At 43.0% G+C, this 26,410-nt stretch overlaps 1 protein-coding gene across 2 annotated transcripts in view; it reads left to right on the top strand.

Annotated features, from left to right (window-relative positions):
• The window catches only part of ect2 (epithelial cell transforming 2), an 84,490-nt gene that overhangs the window by 27,091 nt on the left and 30,989 nt on the right, over window positions 1-26,410 (top strand). For both annotated transcript variants that reach the window (XM_041182978.1, XM_041182977.1), the window contains exons 7-13: window positions 5,282-5,412; window positions 5,856-5,968; window positions 6,394-6,456; window positions 6,547-6,763; window positions 9,245-9,381; window positions 11,249-11,368; window positions 17,019-17,087. In XM_041182978.1, the coding sequence (XP_041038912.1) occupies window positions 5,282-5,412; window positions 5,856-5,968; window positions 6,394-6,456; window positions 6,547-6,763; window positions 9,245-9,381; window positions 11,249-11,368; window positions 17,019-17,087 (850 nt within the window). The remainder of the gene's footprint in view (window positions 1-5,281; window positions 5,413-5,855; window positions 5,969-6,393; window positions 6,457-6,546; window positions 6,764-9,244; window positions 9,382-11,248; window positions 11,369-17,018; window positions 17,088-26,410) is intronic.

The following is a 26,410-nucleotide window of genomic DNA, read 5'->3' as shown; positions in this document are numbered from 1 at the left end:
AGCCCACTTAATTGTGTAAGAGGCTGCATGTCAGTCTCTTGCCTAGAGGAGCCCTGTCCCCTTGCGATTAAGCTGGAGGCTGGAAGAGGCCGTGGTAGGGGGGGAAAACTATCTTCAACCACCGAAGCCATACAGGGTCCACCCCGGTGCTTTAGTGCGTACACCACATCCATGGCCGCCACCATCTTCTGCTTGGCGTGTTCAGTGTAGGTGACTGAGTCCCTGGTAACATTTTCCAGGAAAACCTTCAGGACTCTGCAAACCTCTTCGTGTATGAGACCGGAGATGTCTTTGATACCCCCACGGCGGGCCAGACGCCGGATGGCCGGCTTCGCGATACCCTTGATATTATCGCGAAGGACTTTACCCAGCCCCTTACCACCTTTCCCTCTACCCGACATGATCTACACCCACTGACAAACAAGCTTGCCTGTTTGTAACTCTTATAGAGTCAAAACAATTAAACTAAATTAACAAAATTGGGATAAATCAGGCACAGTCCCTAATTCAGGTCAGCTGTAAAACTAAGAACAAAGTTTAAAGGAACCTTACAAACTTTAAACCAAAATATGATTAAAGGGGTCAATAAAGCACCCCAGTCCCCGCGGTGCCCACCGAGCACGGAAGGCCTCGAGTGTGCCAGCAGACACCGCGTGCTCCCTCTCCAGGGACATCCGGCTGCGAACTTGCCTGTTTGTAGTGGGATGTCAATTAGGCTCATTATTGAGCCAATTGACACCAATTGTCCCAGAACCCACTGGAATACAGTGGTGGCTCAAGAGAATACAGGTGAGAGGCACAACTGAAGGGCACCAGGCAAACCCTGTTGCCTTCTAGAGGGTGGTTCCTTTTTCAAATGCACTTTGTGCTTGGTTGAGGGACCTGGCACCAGGAAGTGGGGTGGTTGCTGAAAGCTGCCCCCAATGCCCCTGCCCACTGCGATATCCGCCCGCTGTCCCCAAGCCCCATGATCTCTATTCCCATCCTGTGCTCGCTTACCAGAGTCCAGGAATCCCATGCTGATCTCTGGTGAAGACCCTGAAGCACTACCAGCAGCTGATATCACTCCCATTGGAGTTGCCAGCAATGGCGAGCTGCTGGCCTATTGGCTGGTGGCTCTCAGTGGGCAGGATTCCTGAATCTCATGGAAGGCCTGTTGCTGACCAGCTAAGTGCCTGATAGGTGCTTAATTTGGTTGGGCCTCCCCCACAGTAGTGACATGGGTTTCCCACCGGTTCTCCAACTGGTGGATTGGACTCGCATCGGTTATATTAAATTCTGCCCATGTTGAAAGGCTGAGGGAGGAGATTCATGTGATAGACTAGGACTAGAGTTGTTGGGCTGAATAGCCTGCTGCATATACTCCGTACAGCAAAATCCAGTTTTGGTATGAACATGGGTGGAAAGTGGAAATGAGTTAGATTTGAATATTACTGACAGAAGGCCAAACAAAATGGAGAATCTGGTCAAAGACAGTTTTAGACTATGCTTGGTATGTAAATACTAGCATGTTGAGGGGAGGTAAAAGAGACAATGTAATATTCTCCAAAACAGAAACAAAAACACCTGGAAAAACTCAGCAGGTCTGACAGTATCTGCGGAGAGGAATACAGTTAATGTTTCAACCCCGTATGACTCTTCAACAGAACTAAGGTAAAATAGAAAAGACGTGAAATCTAAGCTGGGTTTCGGGGGGGGGACACGACAGGTAGAGCTGGATAGAGGGCCAGTGATAGGTAGAGATTGTCCTTTTGTCTATGACATCTTTTGGCAAAGAGGTGTTGACTAAGAAATGTGCTAATGGTGACATTATGGGTGGAAAGCAGGACAAGCAAGGTACAGATAGCCCTAGTGGGGGTGGGATGAAGAGGAAGGGATCGAAATAGGCTAAAAGGTAGAGATAAAACAATGGATAAAATGGATAAAACAATACATTTTAAAAATACAATACATTTAAAAATAATGGAAATAGATGGGAAAGGAAAAATATATATAAATTATTGGAAAAAGGGGGATTGGAAAGGGGGTGGGGATGGAGGAGGGAGCTCAAGATCTAAAGTTGTTGAACTCAATATTCGGTCCAGAAGGCTGTAAAGTGCCTAGTCAGAAGATGAGGTGCTGTTCCTCCAATTTGCTTTGAGCAGGCCAAGGATGGACATGTGGGCATGAGAGCAGGGTGGTGTGTTGAAATGGCAAGCAACAGGGAGGTCTGGGTCATGCTTGCAGACAGACTGAAGCTGTTCTGCAAAGCGGTCACCCAGTCTGCGTTTGGCCTCTCCAATGTAGAGGAGACTGCATTGGGAGCAGCGAATGCAGTAGACTAAGTTGAGGGAAGTGAAAATGAAATGCTGCTTCACTTGAAAGGAGTGTTTGGGCCCTTGGACGGTGAGGAAGGTGAGAAGTAAAGGGGCAGGTGTTGTACCATCTGCGGTTGCATGGGAAGGTGCCGTGGGAGGGGTTTGAGGTGTAGGGGGTGATGGAGGAGTGGACCAAGGTGTCCGGGAGGGAACGATCCCTGCGGAATGCCGCCGGGGTGGGGGGGTGAAGGGAATATTCTCCATGCTGTTTCCACAAGGCTTAGAAGGAAATATTTCATGCATGGGTGTTTAACATATATGATTTCCATCTGCTATGACTGGGTTAAGTATAGTAATCACATGCATGTTTTAATACAATGACTATTTTTGAATAGTGTAGGTGCAGTGATACAAAACAGGCAACTTCAGGACCAAGTCCATGCTGGATTTTGAATCTTGCTGGTTTTTGGATCAGGCACATCTAGTTGGATCAGGCCAAGCCACTTAGGTGCATCAAGGGTCATTTTAGGCCACAGGAAAAGACAGGCGTGCTAGGTGCTGTTAATGCAGCATCTAGCCTGGCAAGCCTGAAGATATTTTTCTCACAGTCAAAGAATCATTAAAGGTTTACGGCACAAAAAGGCCAGTTGGCCATTGTGTCTGCACTGGCTGAAAAATGAGCCACCCAGCCCAATCCCACTTTCCTATATTTGGTTTGTAGCTCTGCAGGTTACAGCACTTGAGGTGCATTTCCAGACACTTTTTAAATGAGTTGTGTTTCACCTCTACTACCCTTTTTCAGGCAGTGAGTTCCAGATCCCTATAACGCTCTGGGTGAAAACATTTTCCTTATCTCCCCACTAATCTTTCTACCAATTACTTGAAATCTATGTCCCCTCATCGTGAACTGTCTGCTAAAGTAAATAGGACCTTCCCATCCATTCGCTATCCAGGCCCCTCTACAATTTTGTACGTCTCGATCAAATCTCCCCTCAGCCTCCTCTGTTCCAAGGAGAACAACCCTAGCCTATCCAATCTTTTCTCATAACTGCAATTTTCTAATCCTGGCAACATCCTTGTAAATCTCCTCTGCATCCTCTCTAATGCAATTACATCCTTTCTGTAATCAGGTGACCAGAATGAACACAATACTCGAGTTGTGACCTAAGTTTTTTTTTTATATATGTCCAGCATAACCTCCCTGCTCTTGTAATAAATGAAAGGATACCAAAAGCCTCCTTAAACAATTTATCAGCCTGTCCTGCTATCTTGGGGATCTGTATACATTCACTCCAAGGGCACCCCACTACCTCAACACCTCAGTATCCTCCCATTTATTGTGTAATCCTTTACCTTGTTTGACCTCTCCAAATGCATCACCTCACACTTCACTGGGTTGAACCCCACTTGCCACTTTTCTACCAACCTGGCCAGTCCATTGATGTCTTCCCACAGTCTATAGTAATCCTCCTTGCTATCAACTATGCGGCCAATTTTTGAGTCGTCTACAAACTTCTTGATCATTCCCCCATGCATTTATGTCTAAATCATTAATATATACCACGAAAAGCAGGGGACCTAGTACTGAGCCCTTGGGAGCCCTGCTGAAAAAATGGAGAATGATCTAACTTGCAATACCATCCAGTCCCATGACCAAGAACAATTTAAAAGGAAAAAAACGTAAACAAGAAAAGTCCACTTAGTATGTCAATCTGACCTTAGAAGATAAAGGCGCTTGTGAGCACAAGTAATCTAACAAGGTATATGTGGAAACAGATGGAGTTCAGTTGGGGCTGGTCCAATAATATTAGGCCCTGAGGTGGAAATGTTGACAAAGATCTTCCAACAAAAGACCAGCTAGTCCTCCCAAAAGGCTAGTCTGTTACAATTGCATCCACTCCTCTCCCCCTCTGCTCTCCCTCCACCACTCTCTCATACTATTCAGTGCTGTGTGATGTAAAGTATATTATTGTTACTAAAGTGCAGCTGTGTTTGAGCTCTCCTGTCCCCTTAGGGCACAACTTCCTAATTTGAGATGAACCAGAGTTCAATTGCTGGTTGGTGAGGGAAGTTTACAGGAGCGAAGCTATGTATAAATGTATAGTTTCAGGTCAAGAGGGGAAAAACGTAACTTGACATGACTGACTCTCTCTGCATTTTTATAATCCTTTTCACACTTTGGAGGGCAACGGATGCTCTCTGAATTTTAATACAGATAAATGTAACCAGCATGAGAAGTGAAAAGACCAATGTTGTTAACCCTTCTGAAAATGGTCACAGTAATATGAGCTTCATGGTGTTATAGCCTCCTCGAAACTGGGATCAATCTTTATGAAACCACGAACAATTTCAAATTAATAACTGTGCATAAAAACTTTGAGGTTAAAGTCTTGTTGAAGAGGTATTATGGGCATATTTAATAATTAAAATTTATGCATGGCAGCTTTTTAAAAAAAAAAGTCAGGTTTTTGGACATAGCTGATTTTCAGATCACTGGATTTGAGACACTACCTGTAGTTGGACGTGAACTGGTAAAGTGCTTTGGAAAGGCCACTTTAACTTCCAGGGCTGATTTTAAATGCTTTCATTTCACTTTATTTTAAAATCTGACTAGATGCTCTGCAGATATAATTCTTCTTGGTAAGGTTCACGAGCCCTGTTAACATAACCTTGATGGTATTGGAGAGAATTCCCAAACATATAAGCTGTCCTTTTTAATAAATTTTATGTAACGTTGACAAGCAATGTAGTTATTCTGATGCCTGGTGCCATGTTGGATACTGTTGAAGTTGAGGAAACTCAAAACAATCTTGAGTTCTTAGTGATAGCACACTCGGTCCAATACTATTTTAAAGTAATTCTAGTACCAGATTTGTTATCCTGCAATATTTTTCTCTTCCAGAAAATGTAGCCAATTTGATTGATGTTGCTGTCATGAATCATAAGTTCAGAAGTTTGAGATTAACAGTTAGTTTTGTTCGTAGTGATTTCCATGTTGCTGATGAAGTGTTTCGAAATGAATTCAAAGTGTCTCCATTTCAAGATTGCGTGCTATCTTTCCTGGGATTTTCTGATGATGAACTGAGAAGTATGGAAGAAATGACTGAAATACAAGGTCTGTGGTGAACATGAAAGAGAACTCTTGTGTAATAATTGTTTTTACAATAACTCATCCACTGTTGAACTTAAGTGCAATCATTTTTGAAAGCACATAGTGGAGCTCAAATGTAATATTAAACACCATTTTTTCCCTTTCCACTATAGAAAATTTCTTCTCAGCATCCACTATTGCCCCTAACTTTTATCTGTCAACATCTTTTAAACGTCGCTTCTCATTCCTCACTTAAATATTATTTCTTCTTTAAATATAATTCCAAGATTTGGGAGCATTGTAAAGGACTCTGAGGGAACATGAGCTCTAGCAGTTCATGGTGGAGTTGAAATTTAGAAGTCTTAAAAAAAAAAACTGTATTCTAGGCCATGGACTATCTGAGCAATGGTTTGGAAGGTCTAGTATCATAAGTAACAAAAGTTTGTCAACTTGCTGCCCCTTTTAAGGAGGAAGATACCTGCCTCTTGGTGATGAAATGTGCACTCATCTTGTGGTTGAGAATACAATAAAACAGCTGCCAGTTGAACCTTCCAAAAAACTGTTCGTTGTAAGACAGGAGGTGAGAAGTCTCTTTAATCTAAGGCAAAAAGTCTGCTTATGTAATGGTAAGTTCCAGTAATGAAAGCATAATAACTTTGGATTAAGGTGCCAAATGATGCCCCCCTTCCCCATGGGCCCTTGTTTTCTAGATCTTTGAAGAGTGGAAGTGGATAAACTGTGGGGTTGTGGTTATCTTTCAGTGTTAGTCATTGAAAGAAGTTTGAGATGATTGTATTTGTCTTTTACATCCTTGTTGATGTGCTCCCCCACTGGGACAGCTGAAATCAAACTTTGAGTATTCAAGTGGCATTGCATCATTTTATGGTTTAATATGCAAATTTTAATTGGTCATGGATTTCATTTGAGTTAAATTGACAGCAGTTAATATATTCTAGATTCTGTTCTCTAGTGTGGATTACTGATAAAAGTCTATCTTTATTTTAGTGGTTCTGGGGAAGTATACAGATGGATGCCAGAGCTGGAGAGTCAATGTACTTGTTTGAAGAGGTATACCAATTTCTTTCTAACCACATTGGTGCACTTTTTTTTTTTGGAGATGTGTTCAGCTGAAAAAAAGATTTTTGTTTCTAATTACAGTCAGAAAGTCCAACACTTAAGACATCTGTGTCTTTGCTTTCATTGAGCACACCAAATAGTATGCGCAAGAGGCGTCGCTTGCGTGATACACTGACACAGTTTACAAGAGAGACTGACAACTTCTCGCCTTTCCCTCCACGCAAAAGGCCTTCAGCAGAAGCTTCCATTTCACTGGGATCTCTGTTGGACATCTCTAATACGCCGGACTCCTGTGGAGGTGGGTTGACAGACTATTTCAATCTTCTATTGAGATGAATGAAATGTTCTTTGAATCGTAGAATGGTTTATCATAGAAGGTGGTCATTCAGCCCATCTTGCTTGTATTGGCTCTTTTGACAGAGCTATTCAATTAGTCTCTCAGCCCTGTGCTTTCCCATAGCCCTGTTGCCTTTTTTTTTCCTTCCAATTATTTATCCAATTCCCTTTGGTATGTTATTGAATTTGCTTTCAACAGCATTTTGCCTGTCATGTAGCCTCTCATTCTTTTGCCTCTTGCCTTAATCTGTGCATTGAGATTATTGATCCATCTGCCATTGGAAACAGTTTCTCCCTATTTATTCTTTTCAAAACTCTTCATTATTTTGAACACCTCACCTTTTCTCTAAAGAGAAATGTTGCAGATTTTCCAGTCTCTCCTCACAAGTCCTTAGTCCTTGCTACCATTTTAGTAAGTTTCTTCTGCACTCTAAACTTGTGATGTCCTTCTTCGTAAAGTATGATGCCTGGTGTTAAGTGCTAATAATCCAGCTTTAGGTCTAACCAGTATTTTATAAAATAGTTTAACACAACTTCCTTGCTTTTGTACTCTGCTCCCCTATTAATACAAATCAAGGATCCTACGTACTTTAACAGCCTTCTCAACTTGTACCTTCAAAGGTACAGGACACCACCAAGATTCTCTGTTCCTGCACTCCCTTTAAAATTGTATTATTTCAGTTATGTTGCTTCTGAGATTGTTGAAGGTGCTGTATAAATGCAAGTTTCTATCTTAAAGAAGCTCATCGCTTCCTCACATGTGCTTATGGACACCATGCTTCAATACTATTTCCTACCTGCATTTTGCCTTTCTCTGCATTAAATTTCACCTAACCATGTGAATGCTTGTTTCGTAAGTCTGTGACCTCCTGAAGTTTGTTCCTATCCTCCTCATTGCTTAATACAATCTTGAGTTTCCTGTCAACTGCAAGCACCCCTCCCCAGTCTGGAAAGATAATCATTTGCCACTAATTTCTGTTTTCTCAAACTCTGTGAATTCTGTATCTGAGGTACCACTGCCCTTTAATGAACTTAACATTGCATACAAGTCTATTTTGCAGTACCATGTTAAATGCTTTTGACAGTCCACTGCACTACTCGTATTACTCCTTTCCATAATTTCATTAGATTCTACTGAGAAAGCAGCAAAATATATTGAATAAAGCCTTTAAAATTGAACAAATTCATAACATTTAAAACTAAAATACATAAGGAAAGAATCAACGAATACGATTTCATTCAGTTATTTTATTTTGTCTTTCAGAGTATGAAATGAACAGGATAGTAAAAAGGCATAGAAAAAATGATAGACAGCAGGGTACATTTGTGCAAGTTGGCAAACCGATTCATAACTGGAGAGCTCAGAGATGGCCAAAAAATGGAAAAAAGTCTGGGAAGCTTATTGGTCATACCAACTCAGAAATAGAACCACATGCCAAATTTATAGAATTTCTTCAGCAAAAAAAAGGACATGAGAATTACACTATTAGCTCCCCCATTAGCATTCCAGAGGTAAAATTAGCTCTTGAGCTTGAAGATACACCTGAGGTTAGAAATGAAGCAGAAAAAGGAGAAACTTTTCGAAGGCAAGCTTTTGTAGAATTTCCAGGAATTATTGAGAGAAATAATGTCCTGTGCAGTGACATTTTGATTGAAATGGATGCTTCTGTCTGCACGCCAGGAAACCTTGATGGTCAGGTAGATGGAGGACTTTTACCTCAGAAAAGTAATGCAACGGCTAATATAGCAAACTTTAGAAAGGCTACTGACTTGTCGCAAGTGATTGAAATTAAATTGACAGAGTTTCAACAGAATACCTCTGACAAAAATGTGGATGCTGAATCTTGTGATCAAAAGAAGCTTCCAACACATGACAGTTCAGATAAAGATGGAGATTTTGACATATTACCAAAACGTCATAATGGTGCGTTTTCCAATATGGTTAAAGCGGGATATCTAGAATTAGAGGTGGCATTACCTGATGAGCAAATGCAGCGGTACTTTCAGAAAAGCAGCAATGATGAATTTCAACAAAGCACCATGATTGAAAACCTGGAGGATGTAGAAATGTCCACAGCCTCTGAATGTTCTGTGGCTCAAAGCTTTACTTTTTGGGATGTCAGTGCACTTTATAGTGAAGGTACAAATGTTCCCCAGCATGGAATGTTACTCATAAAACCATTTTGTAATGGTGTCTGATGGCGTTTTTTTTTGCACAAAATAAATTAAGATTGTTAAATGAAATTCATATTTAAGCTTAAGGTGATCGGATCTGCCCTTTTCGATTTTGTACTTGGTGCAGAATAATTTTATGTTTGTGCATTTATGAAATTTCACTTTCTTTTTAAAAGACATTTTCTGCCTCCCTGGAGGTGGAAACTGTGGGTATGGACCTCCCTGTTTTGGTTGAGGGTAAACAAAGCCATTTTTCCCTCTTCTATAGAAACACCCAAGTCGAGCATAAAACCATCAAAATGCTACACAGCTGTTCCTGCAAAGCAGTCTGCTCGGTGGCAGGTTGCAATGGAGCTGTATCAAACAGAAAGCAATTATGTAGATATTTTAACTACAATTATTCAGGTAGGCTAATTTTGTGTATGTTTTTGTTATTTATGCTGTGAATAAATTATCTACAGTGCAACCAGAAAAAAGGCAGCTATGCATTTCTCTTAACTTCTCACTAGATTGTACTCTCTGTTAACTCAATCATCCAAAACTCTGTTGCCCTGTTTGCTCACCCATCACCTCTGTGCTTGGTGACCTGCATTGGTTCCTGGTCAAGCAATGGCTTAATTTTTTTTATTTTTACTTCTCAACCTTATTTTCAAATCCCTCCCTGGCCTTTCCCCTCCCTATCTCTAATCTCCAGCCTCTAAGATATCTTGACCTAATCCTGGCCTCTTCAGCATCTGTGATTTTAATCACTCAACATTTGTAGCTGAGCCTTCAATTGCCTATGTCCTAATCTACAGAATTTCCTCCCTTTACATGCTCTTTGAAACCTACTTGTTTCACCAAATCGCTTTGTGGTTTGGTGTGCCATTTTGTGAAGGATCTTTGGCGTTTTATTTTGTTAAAAAGACTGTGTGTATAATTATAAGGTTGTTATTGGACCACTACAGTTGAAGCACAATACAGTGATCATTGAAAGTCATTTCCTCTCCTACCACTTGTGTCTGCATCTCTATTCTATTGCACTTCAATTAAATCATCCTAGCCCATGGTACTACAAATTTTTTGCAATTTAAATAAATAGGAATTATATTTTGGGTTTTGTGGGTCAAAGACGATGCAGCTTTATTTTGCATCAATACACAACATCTGCCTTGGTTTTAGCAGAGTGTAAGCAACTTACTCTCTATCTTGCTTGATACAGAATTGGCAGTCACATATTTTGTTAATGTTTTTTGTTAATGACACAAGAAGTAGCACAGTTTGTCAAAGGACAATAATGACCTCAGATGTTGCTCTATTGGGTGTCAGTCTTATTTATAGTACTATTTTCTGAGTAAGAAGGCCTTGGGTTTAATTCCTGCTCCAGAGACTAGAGCACATAATCTAAGCTGGCATTTCAGTGCAAAATTGAGGATCCGCTGTTAGGTGTTAAACTGAAGCCTTGTTTACTCTCTCGAGTAGATGTGAAAGATCCAATGGCACTATTCAAAGAGCAGGAGTATTCTGGTGTCCTAGCTAATATTTATCCCTCAGCCAACATTGTAAATTGATTTATACAATCATTATCTTGCTGTGCTTAATTTAACTGCAGCAATGACGATGCTTCAGACATCGTAATATATTACTGGCTTTAAACCACTTTGGGACATCCTGAGGTCATAATAAGTGCTATATAATTGTACATTCTTTCCAAAGTTAGCTTTTTTTTCTAGTATAGAAACTCTGTTATGAATTTTTGATAGCATTGGAACTCCCTTTTGGGATTATGCTTCTATTCAAGACATAATTTGCTTTGACTGCTAAACTTGGTATCCAGTGGAAGATTTAATATGATACAGTTGCATGTTGGGTACAAAAGTGGCTTCTGGTTACCTTCTCGGTGGAGTTAGTAACTTTCGACCAAATACTCCAAGTTTCCTTGGAGAATCCAGAACTTTTTGGCATTGTGACTCTTGAAGGAACATTGACCAGTTAATGTGTTCTATTTAAAGCACAAGCTTCCAATTTGGCTCACCTATTCTGATGCAGAAAAAAGACAGGTTTCCCTAGGTGTTTATGGGTTGTATGACCATAGTAACTGGGTGTATGTATGAGAGTTTAATGGTGGATTACAATATCTGTGAAGTGAATCCAGTTGCATTCAATCTTAATGCAAAGCAGATTCCGCACTTATGGTGGATTTTCTGTTCCTTTTGCCCAATTGTAAACATATCATAAATTCAACACACAGGCCGGATGTTTTTTGAGATATTTGACTTGTCTATACTTTCAGTTATTTAAGGTTCCTTTGGAAAAAGAAGGTCAACTTGGAGGGCCTATTCTTGCTCAAGAAGAAATAAAAACAATTTTTGGCAGTATTCCAGATATTTTGGATGTGCACACGAAAATTAAGGTAAGTAAACTTTAGTATATAAAATACTAAGAACGGTTATGAATGAGGTAGCAATTCCCAGGGCATGGGGAAAATTTTGAAAATCAGTTGACTAGCATTACTTTTGTAAGTATTAAAAGTATGTTTTATCTTGAAACTTATTTGAGCAACTTTAAATGCATCTGTATTCTTAATCTTGTTTTGGTATCAGATCATGGTGGTAGAATGCAGTAGAGAGAATAGGGAAATATTTTATAAGACATTCTCAGGTTTTAGTTGAGGAATACATTAGGAGGAAACTAATCCATAGAAAGTTTATACAAGAAATAGTCATTTGGCAGAATGGCTGTAGTGTACTGATGTGAACTTGGGAGGCAGAAAATATCAAATTAAAACGCAGTCTCTTGTTCACCACTGCATCATGACTGAATCCAATTAATAAATATCCAGATGAAAATTATGCTTACTTTGTATTTGGAAATATATGTAACATTTGCAACTTTCAAGTGGTGGCCAGCAGGTGGATCTTATTTTTTGCTGTTTATCATCTTTAATTTAAGCATGTATTGTAGATGGTGAGTAGGCACAAATGTTCATGGACTAAAAATCTTTTATGCCTGTTAACTTTTCAGGGATACCTGTGAAAACACTTAGAACATTTCAATAATTGTTAATGTGGTGATTCTGTAAAGCTGCTTGACCTTATTTTCCAGAAATTGAAATAGGCTTTTTGAAATCATAAGACATAGGAGCAGAAATTAGGCCATTCGGCCCATCTAATCTGCTCCGCCATTCAATCATGGCTGATAAGTTTCTCAACCCCATTCTCCCCGTAACCTTTGTTCCCCTTACCAATCAAGAACCGATCTATCTCGGTCTTAAATACACTCAATGACCTGGCCTCCACAGCCTTCTGTGGCAATGAATTCCATAGATTCACCACTCTCTGGCTAAAGAAGTTTCTCCTCATCTCTGTTCTAAAAGGTCTTCCCTTTACTCTGAGGCTGTGCCCTCGAGTCCTAGTCTCTCCTACTAATGGAAACAGCTTCCCCACGTCCACTCTATCCAGGCCTTTCAGTATTTCCATCAGATCTCCCCTCATCCTAAACTCCATCGAGCATAGACCCAGAGTCTTCAAATGTTCCTCATATGTTAAGCCTTTCATTCCTGGGATCATTCTCGTGAACCTTGTCTGGACCCTCGACAGGGCCAGCACATCCATCCTGACATAAGGGGCCCAAAATTGCTCACAATATTCTAAATGTGATCTGACCAGAGCCTTATAGAGCCTCAGCAGCACATCCCTGCTTTTATATTCTAATCCGCTCGAAATAAATGCCAACATTGCATTTGCCTTCCTAACTACCAACTCAACCTGCAAGTTAACCTTAAGAGAATCCTGGACTAGGACTCCCAAGTCCCTTTGCACTCCAGATTTCTGCATTCTCTCCCCATTTAGAAAATAGTCTATGCCTCTATTCTTCCTACCAAAATGCATGACCTCACACTTCCCCATGTTGTATTCCATCTGCCACTTCTTTGCCCATTCTCCTAACCTGTCCAAATCCTTCTGCAGCCTCCCCGCCTCCTCAATACTACCTGTCCCTCCACCTATCTTTGTATCATCTGCAAACTTAGCCAGGATGCCCTCAGATCCTTCATCTAGATCATTAATGTACAAAGTGAAAAGTTGTGGTCCCAACACTGACTCCTGCGGAACTCCACTAGTCACCGGCCACCATCCTGAGAAGGACCCCTTTATCCCCACCCTCTGCCTCTTGCCAGGCAGCCAATCTTCTATCCATGCTAGTGCCTTGCCTCTAACACCATGGGCTGTTATCTTACTGAGCAGCCTCCTGTGCGGCACCTTGTCAAAGGCCTTCTGGAAGTCCAAGTAGATAACATCCATTGGCTCTCCTTTGTCTAACCTACTCGTTACCTCCTCAAAGAATTCTGAAAGATTTTCAGGCATAACCTCCCCTTGATGAAATCATGCTGACTTTGCCGATTTTACCATGCACTTCCAAGTATTCTGAAATCTCATCCTTAATAATGGACTCTCAAATCTTACCAACGACTGAGGTCAGGCTAATCGGCCTGTAATTTCCCATCTTTTGCCTCTCTCCCATCTTAAACAGGGGGATTACATTAGTGATTTTCCAGTCCTCTGGGACCCTCCCTGACTCCAGTGATTCCTGAAAGATGGCCACTAACGCCTCCACTATCTCTTCAGCTATCTCCTTCAGAACTTTGGGGTGTAATCCATCTGGTTCAGGTGATTTATCCATCTTCAGACCTTTCAGTTTTCCTAGCACCTTCTCCTTGGTAATGGCCACCACACTCACCCCTGTCCCCCTACTCTCTTGAACTTTGGGGATGTCACTTGTGTCTTCCACTGTGAAGACTGACGCAAAGTACCTATTCAGTTCCTCCACCATTTCTTTGTTCCCCACTACTACTCCAGCGTCATTTTCCAGCAGCCCAATGTCCACTTTTGCCTCTCTCTTACCCTTTTATATATCTTAAAAAAAAGCTCTTGCAATCTTCTTTTATATTACTGGCTAGTTTACCCTCATAGTTAATCTTCTCCCTCCTTATTTCTTTTTTAGTTGTCCTCTGTTGGACAGATTTTATATCAGATTTTAGATCAAAATCAGATTTTATACTGGATCTCTTGTGTGATTTAAGCTGAGGGATGTGGTTGAGATGCCTGGAAGAGGTCGATGAAGAAAAAAAAAGTCTGAGTTGAGAATGTGAGGTGGGGGGGGTGGAGGCGTTGAGAGAAATAAATTTGACTTAACTGAAAGGCAGTAATTGAAACATTTGGGCTGGAATTGCAGATGGGAGGTTGCAATGGGACAACATTGTGAAAGATTTTGGCTGAGGATGGGAAAGTTTAGTGGGCTCTGCGTTGAGATGGCTCCTGGACAGTTGGCTCCTGGGGAGTTCATTTGCTTCTGGTTTTCGTACCTGTATTGTTGCTGAGATTTAACATCCCAATTCTTGGACTTTGGACACCAAGGCTGAACTTCTGTGCTATATGACTCAGCTGTCTTTGATCTGTTATTCTGTTAAAATATCATCAGTTTAAGTAACTTTGGTGATATTTTGGTCAGCTTACATTCCTTTCCCCCACCACTGCTATTCCCTGCAGGGATTGGAGTACTGGGTTCTACTGTTTTTTCAGTTTCAGCTACAATCTGTTCCTGGCCAGTGATTCACTTTCTAGGCTGAAGTACACTCTGCTGCTCCTGGGCCTTGAACTTTGCCATTATTTTCCTGCCCTAAACTAATTCTGCACACTTCCTGGATCTTTTTATTCTTTCATAAACACTCCTATCAGTGCTTTCTTTGATTCTTTATGCTTCAGATAGCTTTTGGACTGCACTCCTCTGCCACACCTGTCTCGAACTTGTACAATGGTTTGTTAATGCTCTGTGCCGACTCCACCCTACCTAATGTTGGCTTTATCTGACCACTACTTCTGACTCCCTCCAAATTGTTTCCTATCTCCCATTTTACTACCAGGTTCTATGTATACTAATTTCTATGCAATGAGGCCAATGTTTTCTGTATCCATGCGCCTGTGCGTTTTGACAGCTGCTCCAGACAAGAGTCCATAGTTTTCAATTTTCCCCATGTCACACCCTACTTTTCTCTTTAATCTATCTAGACCTCTCCCTCCTGTCATTGTGTCTCCATTCATTTCTTCTTTCTCAGGTGCTCTGTTTTCCACTGCATCCTCACCAACCCTTCAGTATTCCTTGGTCTTTCCTACTCTCCTGTCGCCATCCCAGAGCTTGTCTCCTTGAGTAAACCTACTGCTTCCCTGTTCCTCTTGTCATTCTCTGAAGTGCCATTGCGGCTCTTGACAAGTTGCAATCCCAACTAGTCCATCCTACTCTCTTGCCAACCTTGCTGCCTGATATACCCACAAGTTTCCAATCTTGCCAATCTCTTCCCTGCCCAACTCGCCTGACTGAGTATGGATCTTGTGGATTCTTCCAGTGGATCCGTCAACTCCATGTCCCATTCTAGCACTTCCTCCTCTTGAGTGTCTTGCCTTGTTGTATCTCTCACTTCTCATTTGTAATCCTTGCTCTCTACCGTCCATCCAGATTTTGAAAAAATTCTATTTGAGATATTTTCATTACTTTCCTAACTTGGCTTCTGGACTCCGCATTTCTTATCCTTGTGATTTTCAGCCTCTTTCTCAATCTATCATACTCTCGAGTTCACTTCCCTCCTATCCTCCTTTAATCTCTCCCTTCATGTAACTCCCCAACCACTGACCATAGCAGCCCCCCCAACCACTACTGGACTGACGAAAATTGAGACCATTTGAACATCTACCTTGATTACTTCTAGCCCCCAGGCTGTAGTTCCTCCAAAGCTTCCCCACTACCTTAGCCTTGAACTTGTGGTGTTCTCTAATTTCTCTCCTATCCCCCCTGGCATGCTTTGAGCTCATCTTGTCTATGAGACCTACCTCCTGTTCCCTTGACCCTATTCCCAGTAAACTGCTGACCACCCAATTTCCCTTCCTAGCCTCCCACGTCTTTTATCAAGTCACAGATTCCATCCTTTCGAGAGGGTGATAAAGGTCTCAACCTGTCTGCAACGTTTTCACATGGTTGACCACCCCATCATCCTCCAGTGCCTCTCAACTGTCATCCACTGTGAACATCTTACACCTTCTTCATAGCAAAACAACCTCGGCTCTTGCCTTTAACAAACAAGCTACCCAAGCTTCTTGTGGGCAGAATTCAAAACAGTTCACATGAGCCTCTTCATTCTTCCATTTTACCCTAAATTAAAACGAGTCGCAAAATATAACCATCTTGTAATCTTTATTTGTAACAAGAGTCATCACTATCTTTGCCTCTGTCATCTTCTAAAGCAGCCAACATAAACCCCTTTTTTAACTACAGCACATACTTGATAATGTCAGAAAGTGGCTCTGTAAAGTACTGAGGGTTTTTTTTTGGTAACTGGTCTCATTAGTTAAGGCATATTTTACGCCTCACTTACAGACTGATAAAGCTGTATTCTGTCTTGCTTTTATCTATATATTAAAAGATTTTCGTTATACAGAGGCCCAATTAGCGACCACTGCCACTTCCACCTGCCTGTTTCTCTCCACCCCCCCAAACAGCAAAACCATTGCCATTTGACTACCTGTCTAAGGCAATGCACTCCATTTCTTATTTAATCAAGAATCTACCTGCGTATATCATGTGATTCAACCTCATTTTTGTAGCCTTTTGTGCAGCCCTTTGTCAAGGGGTTTTCTAAAATCTCAAGTACTTAAACCTGATCATGATTCCTACATCTGATATAAATGTTTGAAATCAGTTGCACTGTTGACATTTTTCACACTCCAGTTTGAATTGTGATTACTTTTCAATGCTTGTTTGTGTATGTACAGTTCACATTGAAGCTGCCCTCTTTGGAAAAGAGTGATTCCATGTTTGTGGGCCCTATCTCTTAAAATAAGGAACTGTATCTGGTTCTCATGAGGCTCTATTGAAAAGGATGTAAGGTCTAGTGACCATGTCACATTTGCACATGAATTTTAATGTTGGGGGGCAATTTGGGGTTATACTGAGATATTTAATGTAATTGCTTTATAGCACTTCTAAATGGCATTTAATTTTGTTTCTTCCCATAGACTGACCTTGAAGAACTTATTTTGAACTGGTCTGAAAACCACAGTATAGGTGGCATAATCCAAAAATATGTGAGTATTGAAGTTTCTTGTAAAGTAAACCATTTGGTTGTCCCAATGGTCTAGTAAGCAAAGGAATGGGCTAGTATTCCTTGAGAGTCCATAAAGACTAGAAATTTCCTGATTAACTTTTCAGTCTGTGCTATTTGATTTCAGTAGGGGTTGCTGCATTTGGCCTCTTGTCCAGGGAAGGGGGAGAAAGTTCCTTGTTGACTGCCATTCGATGTCAGGTGAAGACAGGATCAAACCCAATGCTAGCTGGCAAGGCTTCTTTTATGAAGGACAGCTGGCTGTGCAATTTGATGTGTGTCTATGGGCTGTATCTGTATGATTGCAATTTAAGACAGTCAGTATCTTTTGGAGGAAAAATGGAAGATTTATTAACGTAAAATTTGAAGTTTTTCATCTCTCAACTTTGGGACAAAACATTGTGGGTTTTATTTTCTCTCCGGGCTCCAGTCGTCTTGATGAAGAAACTTGATTTTTGTTTTGTGCTCAATTTGAAATTGTTGACCATTAGGAACGGGTCGCCTTTTCACTGAGTTTCACCAGTAAATTAAATACTATTTGGGTGGGGGTGCGTGGGGAAAGAAACCACACGTTTGACAAGTTGATTACTGCATTGCAAGTAATATCCATATGATATAAGGAGATGGCTGAAGGCACTGGACACTGCAAAGGCTATGGGCCTGACAGCATTCAGGCAATAGTTCTGAAGACTGTGCCCCAGAACAAGCCACATCCCTAGCCAAGCTATTCCAGTACACCTACAACATGGGCAATTTTCCATATTGCCGGTTAGATGCCCAAGTATGTCCTGTCCTCAAAAAGCAGGATTAATCCAATTGGCCCATTACTGCCCCATCAGTCCACTCAGTGATCAGCGATGGTAGGCGTTGTTGACGGTGCTATCAAATGGCACTTACTCAGCAATAACCTGCTCACTGACGCTCATTTTGGGTTCTGTCAGGGCCACTGTGCTCCTGACCTCATTACAGTCTTGATCCAAACATGGACAAAAGAGCTGAACTCCCGAGGTCAGGTGAGAGTGACTGCCCTTGACATCAAGGCAGCATTTGACCGAGTGTGGCACAAGGAGTCCTAGCAAAACTCGAGTCAATAGGATAAAAGCAAAATACTACGGATGCTGGAAATCTGAAATGAAAACAGAAAATGCTGGAAAAACTCAGCAGGTCCAGCAGCATCTGTGGAGAGAGAAACAGAGTTCATGTTTCGAGTCCGTATGACTCTTTTTTCAGAGCTTTCCTTCAAAGCTCATGACTCTGGATTCCATGAAGTCTTATCCCATCAGGATAAACATGGGCAAGGGAACCTCCTGATTATCACCTTCAGATCTCTCGATTGATGATTCAGTATTCCGCCATGTTGAATACCACTAGGAAGATGCACTGATAGTAATGAGGACACAATGTACGTTGGGTGTGGGACTTCACTGAGCATCAACCAAGAGTGACCTTGGCAGCACTAGTGCTGTTTGAGTCTTGAAGGACATATGTGCCAGATTGGGCTTGTGGCAAATGAAGGAACCGTCATAAGGGATTAACCTACTTTATCTTGTCCTTGGCAATTCATTTGCTGCTGATGCATTTGTCCATGACAGTATTGGCAGTGACCACTGCCACAGTCTTTGTTGGGGATAAGTCCTGTCTTCACACTGATGGCATCCCCTGTGCTGTGTGACACAATTACCCTACTAAATGGGATTGATTCAGAACATATTTAACAGGACTGGGCATCCATGAGGCACTGTGGGCCATCAGCAGCAGGATTGTATTTCAGCATGATCTGTGATCTCATAGTCTCGACATAACCCTCACTGTACGTTTACCATTAAGCCACAGCATCCATCTTGTTTGTAGAAGAGCAGTCAGGAGCACCACTGGGTGTAATTAAAAATGATTAATTTTTAACCCAATGATGCTATATCATGGGACAAAAGCATGTTAAACAGCAGAACAGTATGCTATAGTATAGGCTGTGGTATGGGTTTTGTTTGTTTTTTCTTCTGCCACCAACCAGTGGATCGAATAAAAAAACCTGCAGTCCTCCCATATCTAGTTATGAATGGTGGTGCCCAATTAAACTAACAGGAGGAAGAGGCTGTACGAACATCCCGATCCTCAAAGATGGGAGAGACCAGCATGTCAGTGCAAATGATGAAGCTGAAGTATTTGCAACCGTCTTGATGTGGGAGCTGGCAGATCCCATTGTGAGTCGCAGTGACATCTGCAGCAAGTGTTGGTTGCTGCAGGAACTCCGGCTCAGAACTGGTGAGCTGGTATCCGAGCTCCATACGCTGCAGCACATCCGGGAGGGGGAGAGTAACCTGGATTCTTTGTTTCAGAAGGTGGTCACACCTGTAGATTAAGTACCTCCAATTCGGTCAGTGGTCAGGGTCAGCAGAGTGTTACTGCAAGTGAGGCAGGTAGAGGGATCATGTGTTCAGGAACAGAGGAGCCTCCGCTCTTGACCTTGTCCAACAGGTATGAGGTACTTGCTCCCTGTGTGGATGAGGAAGAGGGCTGTAGGGAGGATGAGCCAGCTGACCATGGCACCATGGCACAGGAGGCCATTCAAGAGGGAGGAGCAAAAAGACAAGTGGCAGTTGTAGGGGATTCTATAATTAGGGGAACTGATAGCATCCTTTGTAAGCAGGATCGAGAGTCCCGCATGGTATGTTGCCTGCCCGGTGCCAGGGTGAGGGACATCTCTGACCGGCTTGAAAGGATATTGGTGGGGAGGATCCAGTTGTGGTCCAAGTCGGAACAAATAACATAGGTAAGACTAGGAAAGAGGACCTGTTTGGGGATTATTAGGAACTAGGAACTAATTAAAGAACAGGTCCTCAAAGGTTATAATCTCCGGATTATTACCTGAGCCATGTGCAAATTGGCATAGGGACGTGAGAATAAGGGAAGTAAACACGTGGCTAAAGTAATGGTGCGGGAAAGAGGGGTTCGATTTCGTGGGGCACTGGCATCAGTATTGGAACAGGAGGGATCTGTACCGTTGGGATGGTCTCCACCTGAACCGATCTGGGACCAATGTTCTAGCAAAGAGGGTAAATAGGGTGGTCAACAGGACTTTAAAGTAGAAAATGGGGGGGAAGGGAAAGGTAAAACTCCAAGAATACGACCAATGGGAAACAACGCAGCAGGTTAGCATGTGGGAAGGGTGGATTCAACTTCATGGAAAATTATGAAAAAACTGAAAAGAAAGGAGAGTCCAGGAGAGGCTATTAAAGTTTCCAGAACACAAAATAGGACAGAGTGTTTAGAAAGGGTTAGGAATCTAACTTCAAGCACATCAGATAAAGGGACGACAATGAGCAAGGAGACGGGAGATAAAGAACTGAAAGTGCTGAAAGTGTTGTATCTGAATGCACGCAGTATACGAAATAAGGTAAATGAGCTTGTGGCGCAGATTGAAATTGGCAGGTATGATGTGGTGGGCATCACGGAGACATGGCTGCAAGACGATCAGGACTGGGAGCTAAATATCCAAGGATATACATCCTATCGAAAAGATATGCAGGTTGGCAGAGGGGGTGGGGCTGCTTTCTTAGTAAGGAATGAAACTAACTCGAAAGCAAGACATGACGTAGAGTCAGAATTACCTGGAAAAACTCAGCAGGTCTGGCAGCATCAGCGGAGAAGAAAAGAGTTGACGTTTCGAGTCCTCATGACCCTTCGACAGAACTTGAGTTCGAGTCCAAGAAAGAGTTGAAATATAAGCTGGTTTAAGGTGTGTGTGTGTGGGGGGCGGAGAGAGAGAGAGAGAGAGAGAGAGAAGTGGAGTGGGGGTGTGGTTGTAGGGACAAACAAGCAGTGATAGAAGCAGATCATCAAAAGATGTCACAAACAACAGAACAAAAGAACACATAGGTGTTAAAGTTGGTGATATCTGAACGAATGTGCTAATTAAGAATGGATGGTAGGGCACTCAAGGTATAGCTCTAGTGGAGGTGGGGAGAGCATAAAAGATTTAAAAATATTTTAAAATAATGCAAATAGGTGGGAAAAGAAAAATCTATATAATTTATTGGAAAAAAAACAAAAGGAAGGGGGAAACAGAAAGGGGGTGGGGATGGAGGAGGGAGCTCAAGACCTAAAGTTGTTGAATTCAATATTCAGTCCGGAAGGCTGTAAAGTGCCTAGTCGGAAGATGAGGTGTTGTTCCTCCAGTTTGCGTTGGGCTTCACTGGAACAATGCAGCAAGCCAAGGACAGACATGTGGGCAGCAGAGCAGGGTGCAGTGTTAAAATGGCAAGCGACAGGGAGGTTTGGGTCATTCTTGCAGACAGACCGCAGGTGTTCTGCAAAGCGGTCGCCCAGTTTACGTTTGGTCTCTCCAATGTAGAGGAGAACACATTGGGAGCAACGAATGCAGTAGACTAAGTTGGGGGAAATGCAAGTGAAATGCTGCTTCACTTGAAAGGAGTGTTTGGGCCCTTGGACGGTGAGGAGAGAGGAAGTGAAGGGGTAGGTGTTGCATCTTTTGCGTGGGCATGGGGTGGTGCCATAGGAGAGAGTTGAGGAGTAGGGGTTGATGGAGGAGTGGACCAGGGTGTCCCGGAGGGAGCGATCCCTACGGAATGCCGATGGGGGGAAGATGTGTTTGGTGGTGGCATCATGCTGGAGTTGGCGGAAATGGCGGAGGATGATCCTTTGAATGTGGAAGCTGGTGGGGTGATAAGTGAGGACAAGGGGGACCCTATCATGTTTCTGGGAGGGAGGAGAAGGTGTGAGGGCGGATGCGCGGGAGATGGGCCGGACACGTTTGAGGGCCCTGTCAATGACCGTGGGTGGAAAACCTCGGTTAAGGAAGAAGGAGGACATGTCAGAGGAACTGTTTTTGAAGGTAGCATCATCGGAACAGATGCGACAGAGGCAAAGGAACTGAGAGAATGGGATGGAGTCCTTACAGGAAGCGGGGTGTGAGGAGCTGTAGTCGAGGTAGCTGTGGGAGTCGGTGGGTTTGTAATGGATATTGGTGGACAGTCTATCACCAGAGATTGAGACAGAGAGGTCAAGGAAGGGAAGGGAAGTGTCAGAGATGGACCACATGAAAATGATGGAGGGGTGGAGATTGGAACCAAAATTAATAAATTTTTCCAAGTCCCGATGAGAGCATGAAGCAGCACCGAAGTAATCATCAATGTACCGGAGAAAGAGTTGTGGAAGGGGGCCGGAGTAGGACTGGAACAAGGAATGTTCCACATACCCCATAAAGAGACAGGCATAGCTGGGGCCCATGCAGGTACCCATAGCCACACCTTTTATTTGGAGGAAGTGAGAGGAGTTGAAGGAGAAATTGTTCAGTGTGAGGATGATTACGTCGATGATTACTTCGGTGCTGCTTCATGCTCTCGTCGGGACTTGGAAAAATTTATTAATTTTGCTTCCAATCTCCACCCCTCCATCATTTTCACGTGGTCCATCTCTGACACTTCCCTTCCCTTCCTTGACCTCTCTGTCTCAATCTCTGGTGATAGACTGTCCACCAATATCCATTACAAACCCACCAACTCCCACAGCTACCTCGACTACAGCTCCTCACACCCCGCTTCCTGTAAGGACTCCACCCCATTCTCTCAGTTCCTTTGCCTCCGTCGCATCTGTTCCGATGATGCTACCTTCAAAAACAGTTCCTCTGACGTGTCCTCCTTTTTCCTTAACCGAGGTTTTCCACCGACGGTCGTTGACAGGGCCCTCAACCGTGTCTGGCCCATCTCCTGCGCATCCGCCCTCACACCTTCTCCTCCCTCCCAGAAACATGATAGGGTCCCCTTTGTCTTCACTTATCACCCCACCAGCCTCCACATTCAAAGGATCATCCTCCGCCATTTCCGCCAACTCCAGCATGATGCCACCACCAAACACATCTTCCCTTCACCCCCCCCCCCCCCCCTTATCGGCATTCCGTAGGGATCGTTCCCTCCGGGACACCCTGGTCCACTCCTCCATCACCCCCTACTCCTCAACCCCCTCCTATGGCACCACTCCATGCCCACGCAAAAGATGCAACACCTGCCCCTTCACTTCCTCTCTCCTCACCGTCCAAGGGCCCAAACACTCCTTTCAAGTGAAGCAGCATTTCACTTGCATTTCCCCCAACTTAGTCTACTGCATTCGTTGCTCCCAATGTGTTCTCCTCTACATTGGAGAGACCAAATGTAAACTGGGCGACCGCATTGCAGAACACCTGCGGTCTGTCTGCAAGAATGACCCAAACCTCCCTGTCGCTTGCCATTTTAACACTGCACCCTGCTCTGTTGCCCACATGTCTGTCCTTGGCTTGCTGCATTGTTCCAGTGAAGCCCAACGCAAACTGGAGGAACAACACCTCATCTTCCGACTAGGCACTTTACAGCCTTCCGGACTGAATATTGAATTCAACAACTTTAGGTCTTGAACTCCCTCCTCCATCCCCACCCCCTTTCTGTTTCCCCCTTCCTTTTGTTTTTTTCCAATAAATTATATAGATTTTTCTTTTCCCACCTACTTGCATTATTTTTAAATATTTTTAAATCTTTTATGCTCTCCCCACCTCCACTAGAGCTATACCTTGAGTGCCCTACCATCCATTCTTAATTAGCACATTCGTTTAGATAATATCACCAACTTTAACACCTATGTGTTCTTTTGTTCTGTTGTTTGTGACATCTTTTGATGATCTGCTTCCATCACTACTTGTTTGTCCCTACAACCACACCAACCCCCTTCACTTCTCTCCTCTCTCTCTCTTCTCTCCCCCCCCCCCCTCCCCCACACACACACACACACACACACACACACACACACACCTTAAACCAGCTTATATTTCAGCTCTTTCCTGGACTCGAACTCAAGTTCTGTCGAAGGGTCATGAGGACTCGAAACGTCAACTCTTTTCTTCTCCGCCGATGCTGCCAGACCTGCTGAGTTTTTCCAGGTAATTCTGTTTTTGTTTTGGATTTCCAGCATCCACAGTTTTTTTGTTTTTATGACGTAGAGCCAGATGAGTAGAATCTGTATGGGTAGAGCTGAGGAACCGCAAAGCTAAAAAAACCATAACGGGAGTTATGTACAGGCCTCCGAACAGTAGTCAGGATGTGGGGCACAAGATACACCAGGAGATAGAAAAGGCATGTAAGAAAGGCAAGGTTACAGTGATCATGAGGGATTTCAATATGCAGGTAGACTGGGAAAATCCGGTTGTTAGTGGATCCCAAGAAAGGGAATTTGTGGAATGTCTACGAGATGGCTTTTTGGAGCAGCTTGTGGTGGAGCCCACTAGGGAACAGGCAATTCTAGATTTAGTGATGTGTAATGAGGCAGATTTGATAAGGCAGATTTGATAAAAGCTGGAATCAGATGTAACGGTATTACTGTTGAATAAAGGCAACTACAGAGGCATGAGGGAGGAGCTGGCCAGAATTGACTGGGAGATGAGCCTAGCAGGAAAGACAGTGGAACAGCAATGGCAGGAGTTTCTGGGAGTAATTTGGGAGACACAGCAAAAATTCATTCTTAGGAAGAAGCAGCATACTAAAGGGAGGACGAGGCAACCATGGCTGACAAGGGAAGTCAGGGACAGCATAAAAGCTAAAGGGAAAGCATACAATGCAGCGAAGAGCAGTGGGAAGCCAAGGGATTGGGAAGCCTACAAAGATCAACAGAGGACAACTAAAAGAGAAATAAGGAGGGAGAAGATTAAATATGAGGATAAACTAGCCAGTAATATAAAAGAAGATTGCAAGAGTTTTTTTAGATATATAAAGGGTAAGAGAGAGGCAAAAGTGGATATTGGGCCACTGGAAACTGATGCTGGAGAAGTTGTAGTGGGGAACAAAGAAATGGCGGAGGAACTGAATAGGTACTTAGCGTCAGTCTTTATGGTGGAAGACACGAGTAACATCCCCAAAGTTCAAGAGAGTTGGGGAGCAGAGGTGAGTATGGTGGCCATTACAAAGGATAAAGGTGCTAGGCAAACTGAAAGGTCTGAAGGTGGATAAATCACCTGGACCAGATGGATTACACCCCAGAGTTCTTAATGAGATAGTGGAGGCGTTAGTGGTAATCTTTCAGGAATCACTGGCGTCAGGGAGGTCCCAGAGGACTGGAAAATCGCTATTGTAACCCCCCTGTTTAAGAAGGGAATGAGGCAAAAGATGGGAAATTACAGGCCGATTAGCCTGACTTTGGCCGTTGGTAAGATTGGAGAGTCCATTATTAAGGATGAGATTTCAGAATACTTGGAAGTGCATGGTAAAATCGGGCAAAGTCAGCATGGTTTCATCAAGGGGAGGTCATGTCTGAAAATCTGTTAGAATTCTTTGAGGAGGTAACGAGTAGGTTAGACAAAGGAGAACCAATGGATGTTATCTACTTGGACTTCCAGAAGGCCTTTAACAAGGTGCCGCACAGGAGGCTGCTCAGTAAGATAACAGCCCTATGTGTTAGAGGCAAGGTACTAGCATGGATAAGAAAATTGGCTGTCTGGCAGGCGGCAGAGAGTGGGGATAAGAGTGTCCTTCTCAGGATGGCGGCTGGTGACTAGTGGAGTTCCGCAGGGATCAGTATTTGTACATTAATGATCTGGATGAAGGATCTGAGGGCATTCTAGCTAAGTTTGCAGACGATACAAAGATAGGTGGAGGGACAGATAATATTGAGGAGGCGGGGAGGCTGCAGAAGGATTTGGACAGGTTAGGAGAATGGGCAAAGAATTGGCAGATGGAATACAACGTGGGAAAGTGAGAGGTCATGCACTTTGGTAGGAAGAATAGAGGCATAGACTATTTTCTAAATGGGGAGAGAATTCAGAAATCTGGAGTGCAAAGGGACTTGGGAGTCCTTGTCCAGGATTCTCTTAAGATTAACTTGCAGGTTGACGCGGTAGTTAAGAAGGCAAATGCAATGTTGGCATTTATTTCGAGAGGATTAGAATATAAAAGCAGGGATGTGCTGCCGAGGCTTTATAAGGCTCTGGTCAGACCACGTTTAGAATTTTGTGAGCAATTTTGGGCCCCTTATGTCAGGAAGGATGTGCTGGCTCTGTAGAGGGTCCAGAGGAGGTTCATGAGAATGATCCCAGGAATGAAAGGCTTAACATATGAGGAACATTTGAAGACTCTGGGTGTATACTCGATGGAGTTTAGAAGGATGAGGGGGGATCTGATTGAAACTTCCAGAATACTGAAAGGCCTGGATAGAGTGGACGTGGGGAAGCTGTTTCCATTAGTAGGAGAGACTGGGACCTGAGGGCACAGCCTCAGAGTAAAGGGAAGACCTTTTAGAACAGAGATGAGGAGAAACTTCTTTAGCCAGAGA

This window comes from Carcharodon carcharias, chromosome 2 (genome assembly GCF_017639515.1).
Source record: "Carcharodon carcharias isolate sCarCar2 chromosome 2, sCarCar2.pri, whole genome shotgun sequence".
Classification (NCBI taxonomy): domain Eukaryota; kingdom Metazoa; phylum Chordata; class Chondrichthyes; order Lamniformes; family Lamnidae; genus Carcharodon; species Carcharodon carcharias.
Note: the sequence above shows the minus strand (reverse complement) of the source record. Positions and strands in the feature narration are given on the sequence as shown.